This window comes from Astatotilapia calliptera, chromosome 15 (assembly GCF_964374335.1).
Source record: "Astatotilapia calliptera chromosome 15, fAstCal68.1, whole genome shotgun sequence".
Classification (NCBI taxonomy): domain Eukaryota; kingdom Metazoa; phylum Chordata; class Actinopteri; order Cichliformes; family Cichlidae; genus Astatotilapia; species Astatotilapia calliptera.
Window position 1 is genome coordinate 12,692,479 of NC_137436.1, and position 16,836 is coordinate 12,709,314.

General features: G+C 40.4%; 1 protein-coding gene across 2 annotated transcripts; it reads left to right on the top strand.

The window, feature by feature from the left end:
- Positions 1 to 463: 463 nt before the first annotated feature.
- cd164 (CD164 molecule, sialomucin) lies at positions 464 to 11,991 on the top strand. 2 transcript variants are annotated; one of them, XM_026142263.2, is made up of 6 exons: positions 466 to 749; positions 1,290 to 1,361; positions 7,632 to 7,697; positions 7,994 to 8,068; positions 10,736 to 10,816; positions 10,902 to 11,991. In XM_026142263.2, exons 1-6 carry the CDS (start codon positions 680 to 682, stop codon positions 11,066 to 11,068), a joined length of 531 nt encoding a protein of 176 aa, XP_025998048.2. In that variant the 5' UTR covers positions 466 to 679; the 3' UTR covers positions 11,069 to 11,991. The 2 variants fall into 2 exon arrangements, with proteins under 2 accessions (XP_025998049.2, XP_025998048.2); XM_026142264.2 differs by lacking the exon at positions 7,994 to 8,068 and having other exon boundaries at positions 464 to 749.
- The last annotated feature ends 4,845 nt before the right edge of the window (positions 11,992 to 16,836 follow it).

Here is a 16,836-nt window from a genome sequence, read left to right on the forward strand (position 1 = left end):
TAGCTCCACAAAGCAAAACAGCCACAGGGTCAACACCCTGTCGGGATAAAAAGTTCAGGCTTGTCCTAAATCTGTCAACAAACTCAATATAATATTACTCACATGTAAGCTTTCCTTCATTGTCAGAGTTAAATATGTTAAATTTTTAATTGGGAGGGGCTAGGATGGACAAGATTAGAAACGAGTAAATAAAAGGGACGGTTCAGGTTGAACGTTTTGGAGACAAAAAGAGGCAGGGCTGAGATAATTTGGACATATGCAGAGCAGGGATAGTGGATGTAAAAGATTAGCTAGGCCCTCCCCGGCTTCAGTGTGAGGTTATTTTAACCGTGTTTTGAGGCACAGGTGCACTTTCACAAGGTGTTTTAAACAGGGTCTCAGCCAATCAGAAGTGCAGTCTCTTCCTCGCTTTAAGACACCCTCCTCCCTTCCCTGTTGTTGACGTACTGCCGACCCATTTCTTGATTTTTCTCACCCCTCCCTAGGAGCTGCCACATGACCTGTCAAGTAGGAAGTGTTGAAGCTAGCGAGCAGCAGCAGGAACAGCGGCGGCACGAAACGCAACACAGAGGGGTAGCTGTGAAATCTCCCGAGTCTCCTTCTCGACGCTTCTCTCAAGATACGTTTACCCCCTCTCCACCCCTGTTGAAGCAGGCTCAGCAATAAGTTGTCCGCAGTCATGTACGTGAAGGTGGTGTTTTTCGCGGTGGCTCTGGCTCTGATTGGCGCGGCGGTCGCGGCAGACTCAGGTAAGTTTTCGCGACCTCTCGTCGCCGAGCTAGTAGCTAGCTACAACCCCGCTCTTTAGCCGGATATCCACCCCCGGGAAACAGATATATCTCCCTGCCCGTTTGGCTCCATTTTCGGTCACCTCCTATTATTTTAAAAAAATGTCCCGCTTTACGTAAAAATAAAATACCACCCCACCTTATTTCCTTCTAGCAGCTTGTCATCTTTATGTCCACGCTGGCCACTTAGGACTCGAGGACTAGCTAGCGTTTGTTTTTGAGCTCGTTATAGTGGGATTATTTGTGTCATGGTGCGACCTCTGAGAGGAATTGTGACACTCGCTTTAAGCCAAACTGTCATATCCATCTGACTGGGTTGTTATGAAATATAAACGGGTTAGTTTAGCCACATTTTAAGATCTTTTTACCAGCTTGCTTTGATGATCTGTGCTTAAAGGATTTAAATGTGTAAATTGGCCACCTTCTGGTGATCTACAGGGAAACTATTGGAAGTTACTTTAAATGACAAATAACCATAACTAAAATCTGATTTCTTTGCAGATGGATGTTCCGAGCAAACTTCATGTGATAAATGTGTGGAAGTCGCTGAATGCCACTGGGGTAATTGCTCATGTGAGTACCTGTCTTGTATTTTTGAAGCATGAGAGTAAAGGTTTGTATGTCCAGAAGCCTTGGGGTTTATTGGTTGCATAATTCCCAGTATAGAAAGCAATGATCTCATCCCTGTTTCCCTAAAGCCCAAGCAGCAGCTTAATGTGGTATCCCCAGCTGGTGCCAGTGGATCTGAACAGGCTGGTTTTGGGAAGTAAATTATCGATGCAAGCCAACTTTGGAGCAATGCTCTGCTACTGTTATATTAAATTGATTGTGGGGGATTAATAAGGGGCTTTTTTTCTCCCTTGGGGCATTTAGATTTATTTTCAGTTCTGGTTAGGGTTTCGATTCCCTTCATTTCTGTGCTGCTTTTTTTTCTATTGTCATAAAGTCAAACCTGCTCTGACGTGTCCCTGATTTATACTCTTTTGCACAGCAGTTAGGAAATATGCTGCCCTAATTTGGAAGTGTGCTGGCTGTGATGTGAAATATGCGTTATTCAGTTACAAGGGTCTGCCATGACTAAAACTACATGACAAATAATTTCCTGGCTAAGTAACGGCTTTTCACTCACTACATCCTCCCCCTGTGGTTTGGTGTGTTTTGTTTTTAGTTGTTTTTTTTTTTTCACACTCTTACCAGGAAATAAGGTTACAGGTTTTATGGGCAAAGCAGAGATCAAGGTATTGTGATCTTGTTTTCTAAAAATAAAAGGTCTGTTGCACAAATTGAGTCAGCAGATAGGAGTTAAATTATACAATTAAACTTCTGTCATTTTTGGGTTAAAGCACGCTACTTCTTTAATCCTCATGAGTGGTGGAGGCCCACCAGGGGGATATTAACTGTATCACCCTTGAGAACCTTGTTATATATTTGTGCAGTGTCTATGGAAGGAGACACAGCACAGGTCTCTGGTGATTTGTGAAGATGATGATCGGGAGAGGAAGTGAGGGGATGTGTGGCAGGAAGCCTGCAATATCCTTGTGCAGAGGAACTGAAGGAAGGAGCGGATAATGGCAGAAGTGCAGGAAAGAGTGTGGAGATTGGATAAAAGATAAGCTCTCTTCATTATAATTTAAGCCTCAAGTTTGAGACAAAAGTATCTGGTGATCTCAGCCTGGAAATCTTCTGCCTTTAGGCTCGGTTAAAGAACTCTTTGTAATCTCAACTGTATCACAGGTTGGGCCACTGAAGCGAAATGGCAACAGTTAAATTTAATAAGACAGGTGCCTGCGCTTTACCTCTCATGGGAGCTGACCTGTTTGACAGCGTTACTGATGAGAAGCTGTATTCAGATTAGTTGATCCCACACCCCCTCCTGCTTTGTCTCTGAAAGGGAAACGATGATGCACACTGCCTGAAGATTTGTTGGGTGGTTAAACAGGAGAGGTGAGATGGCGGTTAGGTGCCTCTTTTCAGAGGACTGGATTGGTAGGTTTCCCAAAGGAGACATATGCCAGGGTTTACAATTTACGCACGGATGGAGAGGAAAACTCACAAGTCACAGACGCCAAAAGCCCAGAATCTTCAGAAAATATATTAAGATAGCCTTGTTAGGTTTCTAGTAATTTTTAGTTTTATTTCACAAATATTTGTGATAGCAGTTTTTCCCCCCACTCTATCCAAATAAGATAAGAACTCTTGAGTCATGTTTTGTCTACTTGGCCTTTTGTAACCGCTCTCAAGCCTGCTGCATTATAAAGTCCTGGTGTAAGCCTACAGCTAAACCTCTCACACAGTCGTGAATGAATCAGCTCTTCGAAGTGAACTAAGCAAAAACCGGAAAGGTCAGCTCTGGACACGTCCAAGTCGGCTTTTGTGAAATGCAGCATAACCACACTGATGTAGCGAGTAACCGCCTCCTACACTGTCATAACTAGATTTATCTTTGGTTTAGGGATTTTGTATAAACAGGTCTTCAGCGTCATTTCCCTGATGCGTGGTATTTAAAAGCTTGAAAGTTTACATGTGTGGACGCACGCTCTGTAGTGCCTTTTAAGTGCAGGTTGAGATGAGGCTATTTTCTGTGGTATGCTTGAGGCCCTGTGCGACTTACTTTCACTGACATCAATTTGTGGACGTTACCGGGTGGTGATGATAATGGCACCATTTTGGAAAAAGGCTGAGAGCGTGTCCTACCTTTCACAGCTGGCTGTGAGATAACATCTCTCTGACCTATTTGAGAGTGAAAGGAAGGAGGGGGGAAAAATGCTCTTCCTTCGTGGTTCAGCATACGTTGCCTGCAGGGTCTGGTCACACACAAGGTGTGAAATACAAGGCGGGCAAATAATTTCGAATTTACTTGCTCGTGGGCTTCTTGAAAATCACAGTTGGTAAGGTAATGAGTCATTTAAGTTTCCAGCCTAAGGTAGCAGGATGTGCGTAAAAACAGGGAAGAGCTGCACATTTGTGTGTTGTGGCAGCGAACTACCAAATACGCCAACAATCATTTGAGCAGCACAGTGACACACTCTATGCTGAAACATTGCATCATAAGCTTGTCAAACCAGTTATTATAATTCAGTAGCTGCTTGGTAGTCGCTTGTGTCCAAGGCGCAAAATGCACAACTTGATACACAAGACCACAAAATAAGCCCTTTGTGGAGTGGAAAATACAGCTACTGAGTCATTTTTGACTTTGTTCAGACAAAGATGCTTTCAGTAAACCGCTTCAGACTCGCCTGCTGTTAAAAGTTGATTTGTCTTTAATTTATGGGCAGCCACCTGGTGAGGGTCATTGGGCTTGGCTGCTCTGGATTATAGTGTAACAAGAAAAGGTGGTGTATGATGACGTTTTACAGCACCAGGTGCAGCGCAGTGAATGGAAACCGTCCCCTTTTATGATGTTCCTGTATTCAGGATGGTAATGTCTCCATATGCTCATAAACCAATGTGAGAGCGATTTCACAAAAAGACGAGCTCAAGGGTAATTGATGGCTTATCCCATCACCAGATGTTACTGCAGCTTATTGTAACAGAGTCCTGACGGTGAAAAGATATTTCCTTTAAAGACTGTGTTAGGAATCAATGTCCTGTAGACAAGTGACAGCAAAGTGCGTGCCTGCTGTTACTCAGTAACTGTTTTTATGTCCTGTAAGATTTCCTGATAAATGAAAGCCCTGCTTGGCTCAGGGGTCAGCAACCTTTGCTATCAAGAGCCAGACTCAAATAAGTACTTATTTATTTAGTCTGTTTTTTATATTGTTGGTATGCTTAACTTGTGTTTTTACCTTCAGCTTTTGATATAGCTTATTTTTTCTTAATAGTAACAGAGCCTTTTAAGTATAAATTAACCTTATGAACATTATTAATAGGTGTAATTTAAATCTTTTACCACATGTGACCATTATGCAGTGGACCATTTATGATTTAGTATGTCATTGTTCAATAATAGAGCTAGAATATTGAATACATAAATAAATAGCAGCCTACTGGCTTGAACTGTATTTATAGTAAACAAAAAAGGAACATTCAGTAGCACATGGAGCATAGAATAAAGAGAGCAGTGTTGTTAGTAAAAGCAAGCTGATTCACTTCGCTATTTTTCCTCAAGGACATTTATTTACGTTTTCAGGAGGTCTAAGCATTTATGTTTATACATCCATGCTAGTCACCACAATTGAGGTACAGCAGAGCCTTAGAGTCACTGGAGATGGGACAGTAAGCCGTGTGTTTGCGACTCCTGGCTTTGTCACTGATATTCATGGAATAAATAAACAATTAAAATGATTTTAAGTAAAAAAATTTAATAATAGGGATGTATATAGTGTTTTTTTTTTTTCCCTCCCCCTTGCAGATTAGACTTTATTGTATTTAACATATCTGAAAGGGGTGAAAACTGCTCCTCATGATCGAGTTACTCTTTGTATTTTAATTTTAATTTTTTATTTACGGTCATGTTTCAGAATGAAAAACATTGCATTTCTTACATTTGAGATGCAACAGCCAGCATTTTAACATTCCTGCAAAAAAAATAGCCTTCAAGTAGACCAATCATTCAGCTGGAACACATCATACACTTCAGGAGTTTAATTGGACACCATCAATTAATAATTTTTGCCAATTGATCCTTGCAGAATCGTTTCAAAAGCTTTTAGTAAAACGTGGTTCATGCTGAACAGCAGCAGTGAAACTTGCACTGTGAAGCTGGGTGTGGACAGAATGTATAGTCACACGGTGCTGCTGACAGGAGTGACTCATTGTCACGTCACTGTGACACAGGCTGAGCAGTGGAGAAACTCTCACAAATTGACTGAATTTGTGGAATTTCAATTTGCTCCTGTTAATGAAGTCTGTAAAGCAGTGAATCCTGCAGCTTAACTTCTTGTCAGTATTTGGGTCTGGAAAGACTTCATGGAAGGGCAAAGTCCCCTTCTGTCGTGGTTAATAAGTAATGAGATTATTTGCTAAAATGTCATACAACTAGATGACCAAAGCCAACAGGCTGGAAAACAGAGGTGAAGTCACCTTAGCTGAAAACGATGAGGGAATATAACTCAATGACTCTACTTTATATTTGAGGGGGAAACTTGTGTCTCCACGTTTTTGACAGCCTTAAACTGTTTTCACAAATTACCCTCCAACAATGTTTGAAGAATTAAGGCGGGGAATTGCACACAAAAGGAAATAATCCACCTCATACATATTCTCACTAATGGAAAGGCTTCGACTGGTTAAGGCGAGAGATGCTGTCCGAGTAGAGCAAGTAGGAGGAAAAAAACATGATATCCACTCACTAGCTGTGAATTCTGATGGCGATTACCATCTGTAGTCTTCCACGGGCACAATCAGACATTACATGGACTTTGACTGTATGTTTGATCCGATTGAGTCGAGTATTCAGGTACTTGCATGCAGCTCTGCAAGAAATGTCTGGAAGTTTTTGGGGCTGAAGTCCACTTTAGTTACAGGTTACTTAAAGGTGACTTAAAACGCATACGCAAGAGATTAAACCTCAACAAGCCAAAGATGAAATTGCTTCTTATAATTAATTTGCCTTTCTTTATTTCTATTTGTGGGGTTTGTTTATCCCAAAAAGTGGCAAATTCCCAAGTTACTGCAACCAAAACATTAAGTGAAAACTACAAGTTGGAAAATGAACTGTATGATATGAGAATGCAAAATGGTTTCACGAAGCAAAAATTACACAAAGAATGAAGTAGGAAACAAAGTGAAATTAAATAAAGAACCACAATAAATTAAAAAAAAGGAAAACAAAAAACAAGGCTGCCATGTTAGAGAAGGTGCTCCACTGCCTGTCTATTAAGTGGTGCAGGGGGGTGGGGGGTCCAGATTACCCTCCCCCTCAGCTTCCACAGTTATTTGGATGCTGGGTTCACAAGCTCGTGGGCAGGTGGAGGAATTCAGACCGCACCAACATTGATGAAAGAGAATTCCCGATCCATGTGGTATGAATGTATTACACAGTTATAGGATAAATAACAAAAACATTTTAACTGTTTCCTGTTGAAATATCGGGCATTCCACCATATTTAGATTATAAACTGTGCCTGTGTGGGTTTCCTCCAGATAACTCGGCGTCCTTTCACTGTTTCAAGATACTTATTGGGTTAAGAGGTGATTTCAAATTGCCCTGAGTGTGAATGGTCATCGGTCTCTCTGTGTTGGCACTGTAATAGGTACCCTGCCTGTCATCCTGTGACAGCTGGGATAGGCTCAAGCCCTCATGACCTTCAGTTTAAATAAGTGGTGGTGAAATACTTGGAGACAACAGGTGATAAAGATTTTTCTTTACATATCTGTTTTGCTTTATTTTGGATAGCTGGGTTTTTACGCATAGTTAACTAAAGAATCTGAATACTTCTGTGATCCCTGAGAAGGTATCCAATTATCTGAAATAAATAAGTAAAAATAAAACAAACTAGTGTGAGACATGCTCAGCTTTAAAGTAAATGAAACGGAAGTGTAATGATGGCGGAGCAGAACATAAAAAGACACCATGACTGCAGGATGTGGGGCTGTGTGAGCAACCGCTCTGGGGGAGATAAGGAATTAGAACTGCTTCACTGCAGATCAAATCGCTGTTTGTATAAATGAGATCGTCATTTGAAGCGTCATCTTAGCACATATGCTTCTTTTCTTTTAGATCGAATATTATTTTAGAGTACACAGAGTGTGTTTTTATTGCTTGTGGCTGCTTTCTGTAATCTGTATGAGCGTAACTTCAGTAATTAACCGTTGCTGACACTAGTTTAACTGCTTGTGCAAATGTAATTAATATAAATCATAAACCGGTCATTTAAAATATCATGCTTTTCTGTCTTTCAGCAATTTTTGGCTGTTACAATGGGACTCTAAAAGGAAATGACTCCTGCATCAACGCCAGCTGCTCCGGTAGGTTTAAAAGTAAACTGTTATTCTACACACCAGAGTGTAAATTAACATTTTACGTGTTTTTTTTAACATGATGTTTTGGGCTCTAAGAGATTCTGTTTGTCTCACTAACTAAGGTGTTGATTAATGGTCAGTCTGAGTGTCTGAGTCTTTTCCTGTTTTTCCTATTTGTTTGTGTTTGTAACATTAAAAAAATGCTGTTGTAGACTGTTGTGACATGTCTTTGTTGTTTAAGTGGTTTATCTTGCTTTCCTCTTTACCTCCTCTTTTGGTGCTGGTTCCCTGTCCATTTTCAGGCTCTGTGAGTACGCCCAATCCTACAACCCCCCATACTACTGTTGTTCCCACCACCTCTAACAGCAACACCACAGGTAACCATTCCCTGAAATCCTCAGCTTTTCCCTCCTGTTGTCTGTGCTAGAGCAGGGCGATATGACCAAAAATATTTATCACGATATACATTTGAAAATTTGCGATAACGATATAACTGACGATATAACTCACACTAGACAAAATACTTTACAACTCCACAACTTTATTAGTGCAAAAAAAAAAACCCCATCAATGTATTTTCACTTAAACAAGCAGCTGTTTTATGTGCATTAAAGTTATATAAAAATGTAACAGTGCAAATTCCTTGCTGACAGTTTAACCAAAAGGCATTTCCAGTGGAAATTGGCCGACATATCCTCAGCATAACCATGTATAATATCCACAAAACCTAAAAAGAGGTTACACACACACACACACACACACACACACATTATGTTGAAGCACAGTACGTATCACTCCACCAGGCTCCTGACTACGATAGCTGTAATGCTCCGACAATCCATCAAGCGGTGCGGGTTTGTAGCTTAGCAAAGTCATACTAAAACATTTGACAGATTTTCGAGCGCCGTGTAGCACATAAAATCGTTTCGCGGTCAGTAAACACAACCAGAATTCATACATAAGGCCCATTGGATTATAAGGGGCACTGTCGATTTTCAGAAAAATCAAAGGATGGATTTTAAGTGCGCCGTATTTTCCAAAAAACATGGTAATAACGACGGCCCGCTAGCATGCTCTACCAAAAATAGTGCTTTGTTGTGTGTCTGACGGACGAAAGCCAAACCAATTCCACACCACTGAAGTTGCAGCAGTTTTACAAACCAATTCTGGTTCATCCGTTTCATTCAACTTTTTGCTTTCGCCGCCATGCTTTTTCCGACGTATGCATATGAAAACAAAGGCACTGCGCATGCGCGTTTTACCCATATTCTATTGCGATATTTCATTTTTCTATCGTTGCTCAAAATTATACCGGTATTACTGTGAACGGTATGATATGGCCCAGCCCTAGTCTGTGCTAATGTTGAAGTGGTCTCATTAATAAAAATGTGATCTCTTAAAGTTGTAATACTTAAGAGTTTCATGGATTTCGATACCTAATGCTGCTGTGTTTTCCAACTAGTGGCTTTTATTGCGACAACTAACAACCGCTTTCCATTAATACCTACGTGGATCAACTCGACTCCTTACCCATTATGATGAAGTACAAACTGGCTTTTTGTCAGACTTGGGAATTGTTGTGTAAATTTTTTAATTTTCCATTTCCCTTGTTGCCGGTTTTCAAAAATGGCAGTTGTGATTTTTGTAAAGGAGACTCTCATGATTCATCAAGTGACACAACTAACTAGCCAATCTGTGGCACGTAGACCCTTGATGTCACATTTTCAGATCCATCTTGAAGAGAGCGCTGGACTCAAAACCTATTGATTGGGTTGGCCTTTCCTATAGTTTGTATTGATAATGCTGACTTGTCTGCAAACACTTGCGATATACTTTCTCATCTATATTTGTAGTTAGGTTTTAGTGAAATTTGAAATAACACAGTGAAAATTGCAGCGAGATTCATGTAAGAACCTTCAGCAATCACTTGCCAAGTGGTTGCAGAGTGCAAACGTTTCACTAGCAACCAGTGACTACTGGGGCCACTGACAGGTCTTTAGACCTGCAGGGTTACAGTTGATTTCACAGCAACTGGCCGCAACCATGTTAACTGATGGAAGAATATTCGTTTTTTTTCCATTGCGATCAGTGGTTGCCAGTGGGTCTCTTGGCCTGTGTGAATGAAGCCTTAGGTGAAAAGTTAGATCAGAGTTACAGGGTACAATCAAACAGACAAGCACATCCCGTTGTGCAGTAGCATGGTTGATTCTGAACACAAGGCTATTGATCAGATTTCTAGCGAAAAATAAAAAAACAAAAAAACACAGAATTGAATTTTTAAATCCTCTTTAAGACTCAAGACGCTTGAGGAAAACATCATACAGAGCAGATAAATTCCTGTTGCGGGAGCTGCTCGGTGTGTGGATCAGTCTATTTTCAGGTCTGCTTAAATTACAGGCACCATACCTCCAATTCCTAGCTAACTTCACTGCCCTCTGCTTCTGTTGTTGTTGTTTAGAAAAGAACTTGCATCATATGAAGCATGAAATCAGATTTCAGTGCATCCAAACTATTAACGTTGTTGGTGTGTGCTGAATAAGCGGAGTCAACATTTAAACTGTGTCAGCTGACGCATGAATTGCTCAGTTCAAGCCTATGACTGATACAAAAACAACAAGGTCATTCCTACAGTGCAGGCACAAACTGAAAACTAAAATCAGTTTGTCTTTAATGGCAGCTGGTGATTGCTGGTATCATTTATTATTTCTTTAGCATTTTGTTTACCACATCTTATAATTATTTTATTTATATCATATTATATTATATTACATCTCTCAGTGCACTAACCAAACACCCCATCAGATCCATGGGATTTTGAAATACGTGCTATTTCCTTGCCCCTTCTCGTCTCTTTTTTGCCATCTTCTAGGAAAGAAAAGCTGCTTATCCAGTGTTTACACTCTAGCTAATCAAAGTGTAGCTATAGTGTTAAATCAGGACCAGTGACCAGAAATTTAAATCTTAAGGATTACAAACTGAAACTTGTGATATAACCTGCTTGTTTTGAGGCTAATAGATGGGTAATTACTGTGATTCTACTACAGAGAATGGAACCATTACTACTACTCCTACTGCTACCCCCAATCCACCAACGACACACTCAAACTCCTCGAGTACTTCTTCAAGTAAGTCTCAGAAACTATACGATTTTTACGTCTGTCTTGTAATGTACAGAAACATCAGTAACCGATTTCTGAACTTTCATCTCAGCTGTAACTGTCACAACAGTCAGCCCGACAACCGCCCCTCACAAGAACTCGACCTTTGATGCCGCAAGCTTCATCGGTGGGATAGTGCTGGTCCTGGGGCTGCAAGCCGTCATCTTCTTCCTCTACAAATTCTGCAAGTCCAAGGACCGCAACTACCACACCCTTTGAAAAGTTCGCACTTGACCTATCCTCGCCAACTAGACCCTTTCAGAGAAAGCTCCCTGATCAGCACACACTCATCCATGTGGTCTCAAACAGTGTTTTCAAGCAGGTTAATTTTGTAATCAATCATCTTTGTGGCACTTGTGATTCTAGCCTCCCTTAGTGCTGCTGTTGTAGTCACTATAGAGGAACCCACGCATGCCCGTATGTGTGATAAATCAACAGCCAAACAGATCCTCAGTGACGAGGCATTCAGGCCTTGAGCATATGGATTACATCATCTGGTAGCTGCTCCCACCTCCATCATGCAGTTACTCATTTCTGCAAAGACCATTTCCCAGTGAATCTGAAAGGAAGGGGGGTTGTGTTATTTACAGCCTTCCTTCTCATACCTTCGTCAGTTAAATAGGCCACATAAGAGTTAAAAGAATTATCCATGTATACAAAGCGGCTCAGGAGTCGTACAGCTACAGAGGTCACGTTGATTTGGAAACACTGTTTGAGATCACAACTGCTCTTTAACACGACGACTTTGATGATTCAGTTTTGCTTTTGCCCTGTTAAATTGTGGTTTCCTCCCCTCTGTGCAGCTGTATTATGTATATTTGTTCATAGATGATGTAAAAGAGGCGGGGATTCTTTTTTTTTTTTTTTTTCTTTTTTTTTTTTCTTTTTTTTAAAAAGGGGATAAAAGCAGAACCAAATCATCCAATGTCGTGGATAAAACAAAAAAACAGGCTTATTTATTGATGGGTGTCTCCAGTAACATTTAGGAGTGCTGTGTGTTTTCTCCTGCTGAATCCTACCTTTCCATCCTAATATTCAAGATGTTAAAACACCAACTGCCAGCGGGGCAGCTCAGTGCAATAAATCATGTATCGAGCTCATTTCCCAGCCATTAATCTCCCAAACTTCCTGATCTTAACCGGTGTCAAATTGTCCATGCACGGGTTGCCAACGTGGAGCTGGCTGTTCTATTCTGTGGAGTAATTGAAAGGATCAAAAATTAATGATGGTAGAATATTTGTTAAAAACGAGAATGGGGAAGTTTTGGGTTGTTGTTGTGTGGGGGTTTTTTTTTTTTTTTTTTTTTTTTAAATAGTAAGTACATTTCTTGATGTAGACAGTGAAAGCAGTGAAGTGCCTTTAATGTCCTATATGACTTAAAGAGAAGGAGGGGTGAGTGTTTATTAGTTTATAAGAGCGAGAGAACTGTATCGCCGTGAGAACCATCGTATTGCAGCTGGACTGAAGAGCCTTTAATGTTGGTGAATACAGTAGATGGTGATAACAGGAGGGCCTGGGTCTTTTTTTGGGGGGTGGGGGGGTCCACTGTAAGTTAAACAGATATTCAGTGCATGAAACCCACAGTTACTTCAGTGGTAACTTTGTAGAAAGTACTTAAAGGTACTCTAGCATCTAATTTACCCTCTAAAAGCTCGCAATTCATGTTTTCCAAGTTCAACCAGGGAGGGGGGTTTTAGAGTGGTGTTGTAAATCTGAGTGAAGAAATGGGGAGAATATTGGGCGTGTTTAAAAACTTGAGAATCAGAGAGAGTGAATAGGGGTAAATGTTGGACTGTTTTGACTGTTTTGTTGTTTTTGTCAAATGAGCATCGCACCTCTTGATTTTGGATTTTTGCCATGTTAAGTGAGAGGATTGTGAATGAAGAAACAGCTTGGTGGCTGTGCTTAAAGCTTGTGCCGATTCCTCTGATTAGCTTGCTGCTAACTGTGATTATTTTCTTATTTCTCTTGTACATAGCCACATCCTGTGTTGTTGTTGTTGTTGTTTTTTTTGTTGTTGTTGTTGTTGTTGTTGTTTTTGTTTTGTTTTTTTCTTGTAGTTGCTTGCCAGTGTCAGGAATGTTTTCTTTAAATGCCTTTTTCCCCTCTTGCATGCTGGATGCTTGGAGTTGTTTTTTCCTTCCTTTGCATATGCTCTTAGGGATTTCAGTATACTTTAAAAAAACAAACCCACCCCCACACACACACACACACACACACGCGCACACACACACTTGATTATTTGTGATTGGCCCATATGCTAGTTGAAAGAATGCCTTGAATCAGTGTGCATCAAGCCAAAGTTCTCAGTTTAGGCATGGAAATTGAGCGTTGCACTGACGAGCTTTGTTTTCTATCTTTGCTTTTGTAAATGTTTTCATGGTTTAGCCAAAAAAAAAAATAGAAAAAAAATGCTTGTATAAATATTCGTCCTGAAATATTACTAGATAATGAATGAATGATCAGCTTGTTTTTTAAGACATTCAGTGGAAATGTTTTTCTTCTTATTGTTTGATTTGGTTTGGGGTTTTTTTTTTTTTTTGCTTACGTGATTTCTGGATTACACGTTTTCTGCTGCTCACCATTAACACGCCTTTAAAACCTACAGTCACCTGATGGCATTAGGCTACAGCCCAAAGACCCATGTGTGGCAGGTAGGCTGCAGAGTTTTTTGCCTTAGCTGCACCCCTTCGTTCACTCTCTGTACGTGGAGTCCCTTCGGCCAATTTAAAAGAAACATTTGAGTTCATTCCCAGCTGCTGAGTGGGCTGCTGTGCAACTCTGTTCAGCGTGGTCGCTGCGTTCCTTACAAACCATCAAATGTTGATATCCATGGATAACTGATCTCCATTGTGTTTACTCTGCAACTTCTACAAGATACCTACGCAGTCCCTGCACCTTTTTAAGGAAAAGTGCCTTATTCAGTTGATTTCATAGATATATCTATAGATATATAAAGTTGTATTGCAAAATGATATGCCACATGTATTAAGTAACGATGGGACTCAGCACTTTCAGGCCCCTGTGAAGTGGTTTTCTGTGTCGTATTCTGCTTAAATGTCTGTTTATGTCACAATCGGCCTTAACTTCTTGATCAAACGAGCAGTGATAAGCATGGTGGGGCGGAAGGGAGAGGTTGACTGTGTTCCATTCTTTCAAGCGATGCCATTGAAGCAGCATTTTAAGTATACAGCAGAATCAAAGGTGCTGCTTTAGTGATTTGAATCCTTTACGTTTCAGCTTAATAAAGCACGCATGTGGCCTGGACAGCCTCTCACCCGCATATAGAGATAAAATTCACCAGTAAAGTTGCAACCACAGCCACAAACCTCTAGCGTTGTAAAGTCACACTTCCTCCACGCTGCAAATGGTCACATGGTGACTCCACTTTGGTTCTAATTTGCAATTGCTGTATCAGATGACCTTGCTTTCTGTCTTTTGTAAGATTTCAAATTCAAAATCCAAACTCGTTTGGTTGCGGAGTTCTCTCATATCAGTGTTCTGCTCAGAGAGAGAGATGTGTATGTTTTATTTTATTTTTTTTCCTCCTTTCTCTTGTGGGTTTAATGCTTTTGTTTGTTTTTGTTAAAGGCCATCAGTCTTGTAGGTACAACCTTTGGGCTTTCCCCTCTCACATAGCCATATGTAGACTCCTGCAGGTGCCAGAATGCCTCCTAAAAAGTTTTGTGCTTATTTTGTGCCCTTCTTTTCTCCCACTTCCTCTTAAACTTTGTTTTGTTTTGGGGGTTTCTTTTGGTTTTTTTGCCTCGTTTCCTAGTGTTGCCTTTTAATTTCACAATGTTAAACCAATAAAGTTTGAATATTGTAAAATGAATCACTGCAGCGTAACATTTGCTTGGGAACTCGTCATTTACATCAGTGGAAAGACGATACCTGGGCAGGTCTTGTAGAGCGCTTGTCACCATGGTTACAGTTGAAAAGCCATTTAAAAGGTGGTGTATCAGTTTCTGTGTGAGTATAAGTAATACTGGCTCAAATTCAGAAGGACAGATTGTCCTGATAAAGAGGAAGCGAGCATAAATGCAAATAATTTATGCAGAAATTCTACACTAATGGCAAAATTATCAATATATTTTACATTTTCTTTCATAGTTCATGGAGTGACTCCATATTGTATGGGTTTCCACATTGACAAGTCAAAGATCCTTGATTTGAGCCCAGGAGTAGACCCAAATCCCCTTTTGAGGTTGCTAAATCAAACATGTAGACAGCTGGTGAATAAGGGAGCAGCTGTCACGACCATTTATATTTAAAGAAAACAAAAACGAAACCCAAAAACCTAATTTGATATATGAAGCGCATACTAGTTTTATTTATAGCACCAAGACCCAACAATGATACAGAGAAAACCTCAACAATCGGGCGCTGTTGAGCGAGCACTTGGTGAGAATAGGAAGGAAAAACTTCCTTGTCAGTTCTCCCAACCCTGAATGTTAATTGTTGACTTTAGAAGTGAGCATAACGGAAGCACGAGCCTTATTTCAGTATATATGCTGTATATTTAATCAGGTCTTTGGTTTGTGTGGGTCTCTTTAAATTGACAGTAGATGCAAAATGACGAACACAATAACTTTGCTTATAACAGTATCAAGACTTTCTGTCAACATCTAACAGTCTGAACACATTGGTTTCTGTTTAAAGCTTCTGCTAAGGTGAATTAATCCTGCTTGTTTTCCATGGGTGGATAAAGATCTTTACTGAGCGTGTGCATATTGAATTTCAGCATTCAGCTTGTTTCTGTTTTGAGAAACTGAGAGTTACGCTGTTACGGCAGTTTTCTATTTTCAGACTTTAAGCGAGGTGATTGAGCACATACCCCAAAATGTTACAAATAATCTGGAACCATAAAATTTTTAATTTGTTTGTCTGAGAAACTGTTCCAACTTTCGACCAGCTTCACCTGCTCCTTTAGGTGTGTTGCTCTCTGTTTACTTAAGAGTCTAGTGGAAAAAGTACACTCACTGACACACATGCTTTCTTTGTATTGCCCATACAGGATCCACTCCAATCCACCCTGCCCAATCCCTGCTCTCAATTTTCATTTCCTTGTGTATCAGGGGCTCATGACCTACTGTGAGGCTGATGGGTCATAAAGTGATTATATGGATAAGAAAGCAAAAACAAAATGTGCATAAAGTTCATTCTTTCACTTCTTCAAGACACTAAAAACCTCTTCAGTGAAGCAGCTCAAGGTCAACCCTTAAAAAGTTAGTTAGAAAATCACTGTGGACTGTATACAGACAGGAGAAGCAGACTCCAGTGGAGCCATTATCCACAAATGGAGAAAATTTAAAACAGTGGTGAACCTTCTCAAGAGTGATCGGTCTACCAAAATTAGTCCAAGACCGCATCACTGACTCATCCAAGGAAGTCAGAAAAGAACCCAGAAGAACATCTAAAGAATTGCAGACCTCATTTGCGCAGTTCTAACATTATTCATTATTCAACAGTATGAAACTGACCGGCAAACATGGCATCCATGGGAGAGCCCAAGTAGAAAACCATTGCTGACCAAAAAGAACACAAAGGGTCATGTGACATTTGCCAAAAAAACAGATGATCCTCAATTGATTTGGGACAAATGCTGAAGCTTTTGAAAGGTTTGAGTCCCGTTACATCTGCATAAAACTAACACAGCATTTCTTAAAAAGAGCATCATAGCACCAGTCTAATATGGTGGTGGTAGTGTGATGGTCTGGCTGCTGTGCTGCTTCAGGACGACTTGCTGCCATTGATGGAACCATGATTCTGCTCTCTACCAGAAAATCCTGAAGGATGATGTTCAACTATGAGTTCATGCCCTGAAGTTCAGCTACACTTGGGTTCTGCAGCAAGACAATGATCCAAAACACACCAGCAAGTCCACCACTGAATGGCTTAAGAAAAACAAAATGAAGACTTTGGCCTAGTCCAGTTCAGATGCTGTTGCATGACCTTAAAAGGGCAGTTAGTGCTTGAAAACCCTT

Bases quoted from the DNA above. Each gene is read 5' to 3' on its own strand.
- cd164 (XM_026142263.2), top strand. From the start codon at position 680: ATGTACGTGAAGGTGGTGTTTTTCGCGGTGGCTCTGGCTCTGATTGGC. The intron at 8,069-10,735 runs GTAACCATTCCC...ATTCTACTACAG, and splicing joins CTCTAACAGCAACACCACAG to AGAATGGAACCATTACTACT. The intron at 10,817-10,901 runs GTAAGTCTCAGA...CTTTCATCTCAG, and splicing joins CTCCTCGAGTACTTCTTCAA to CTGTAACTGTCACAACAGTC.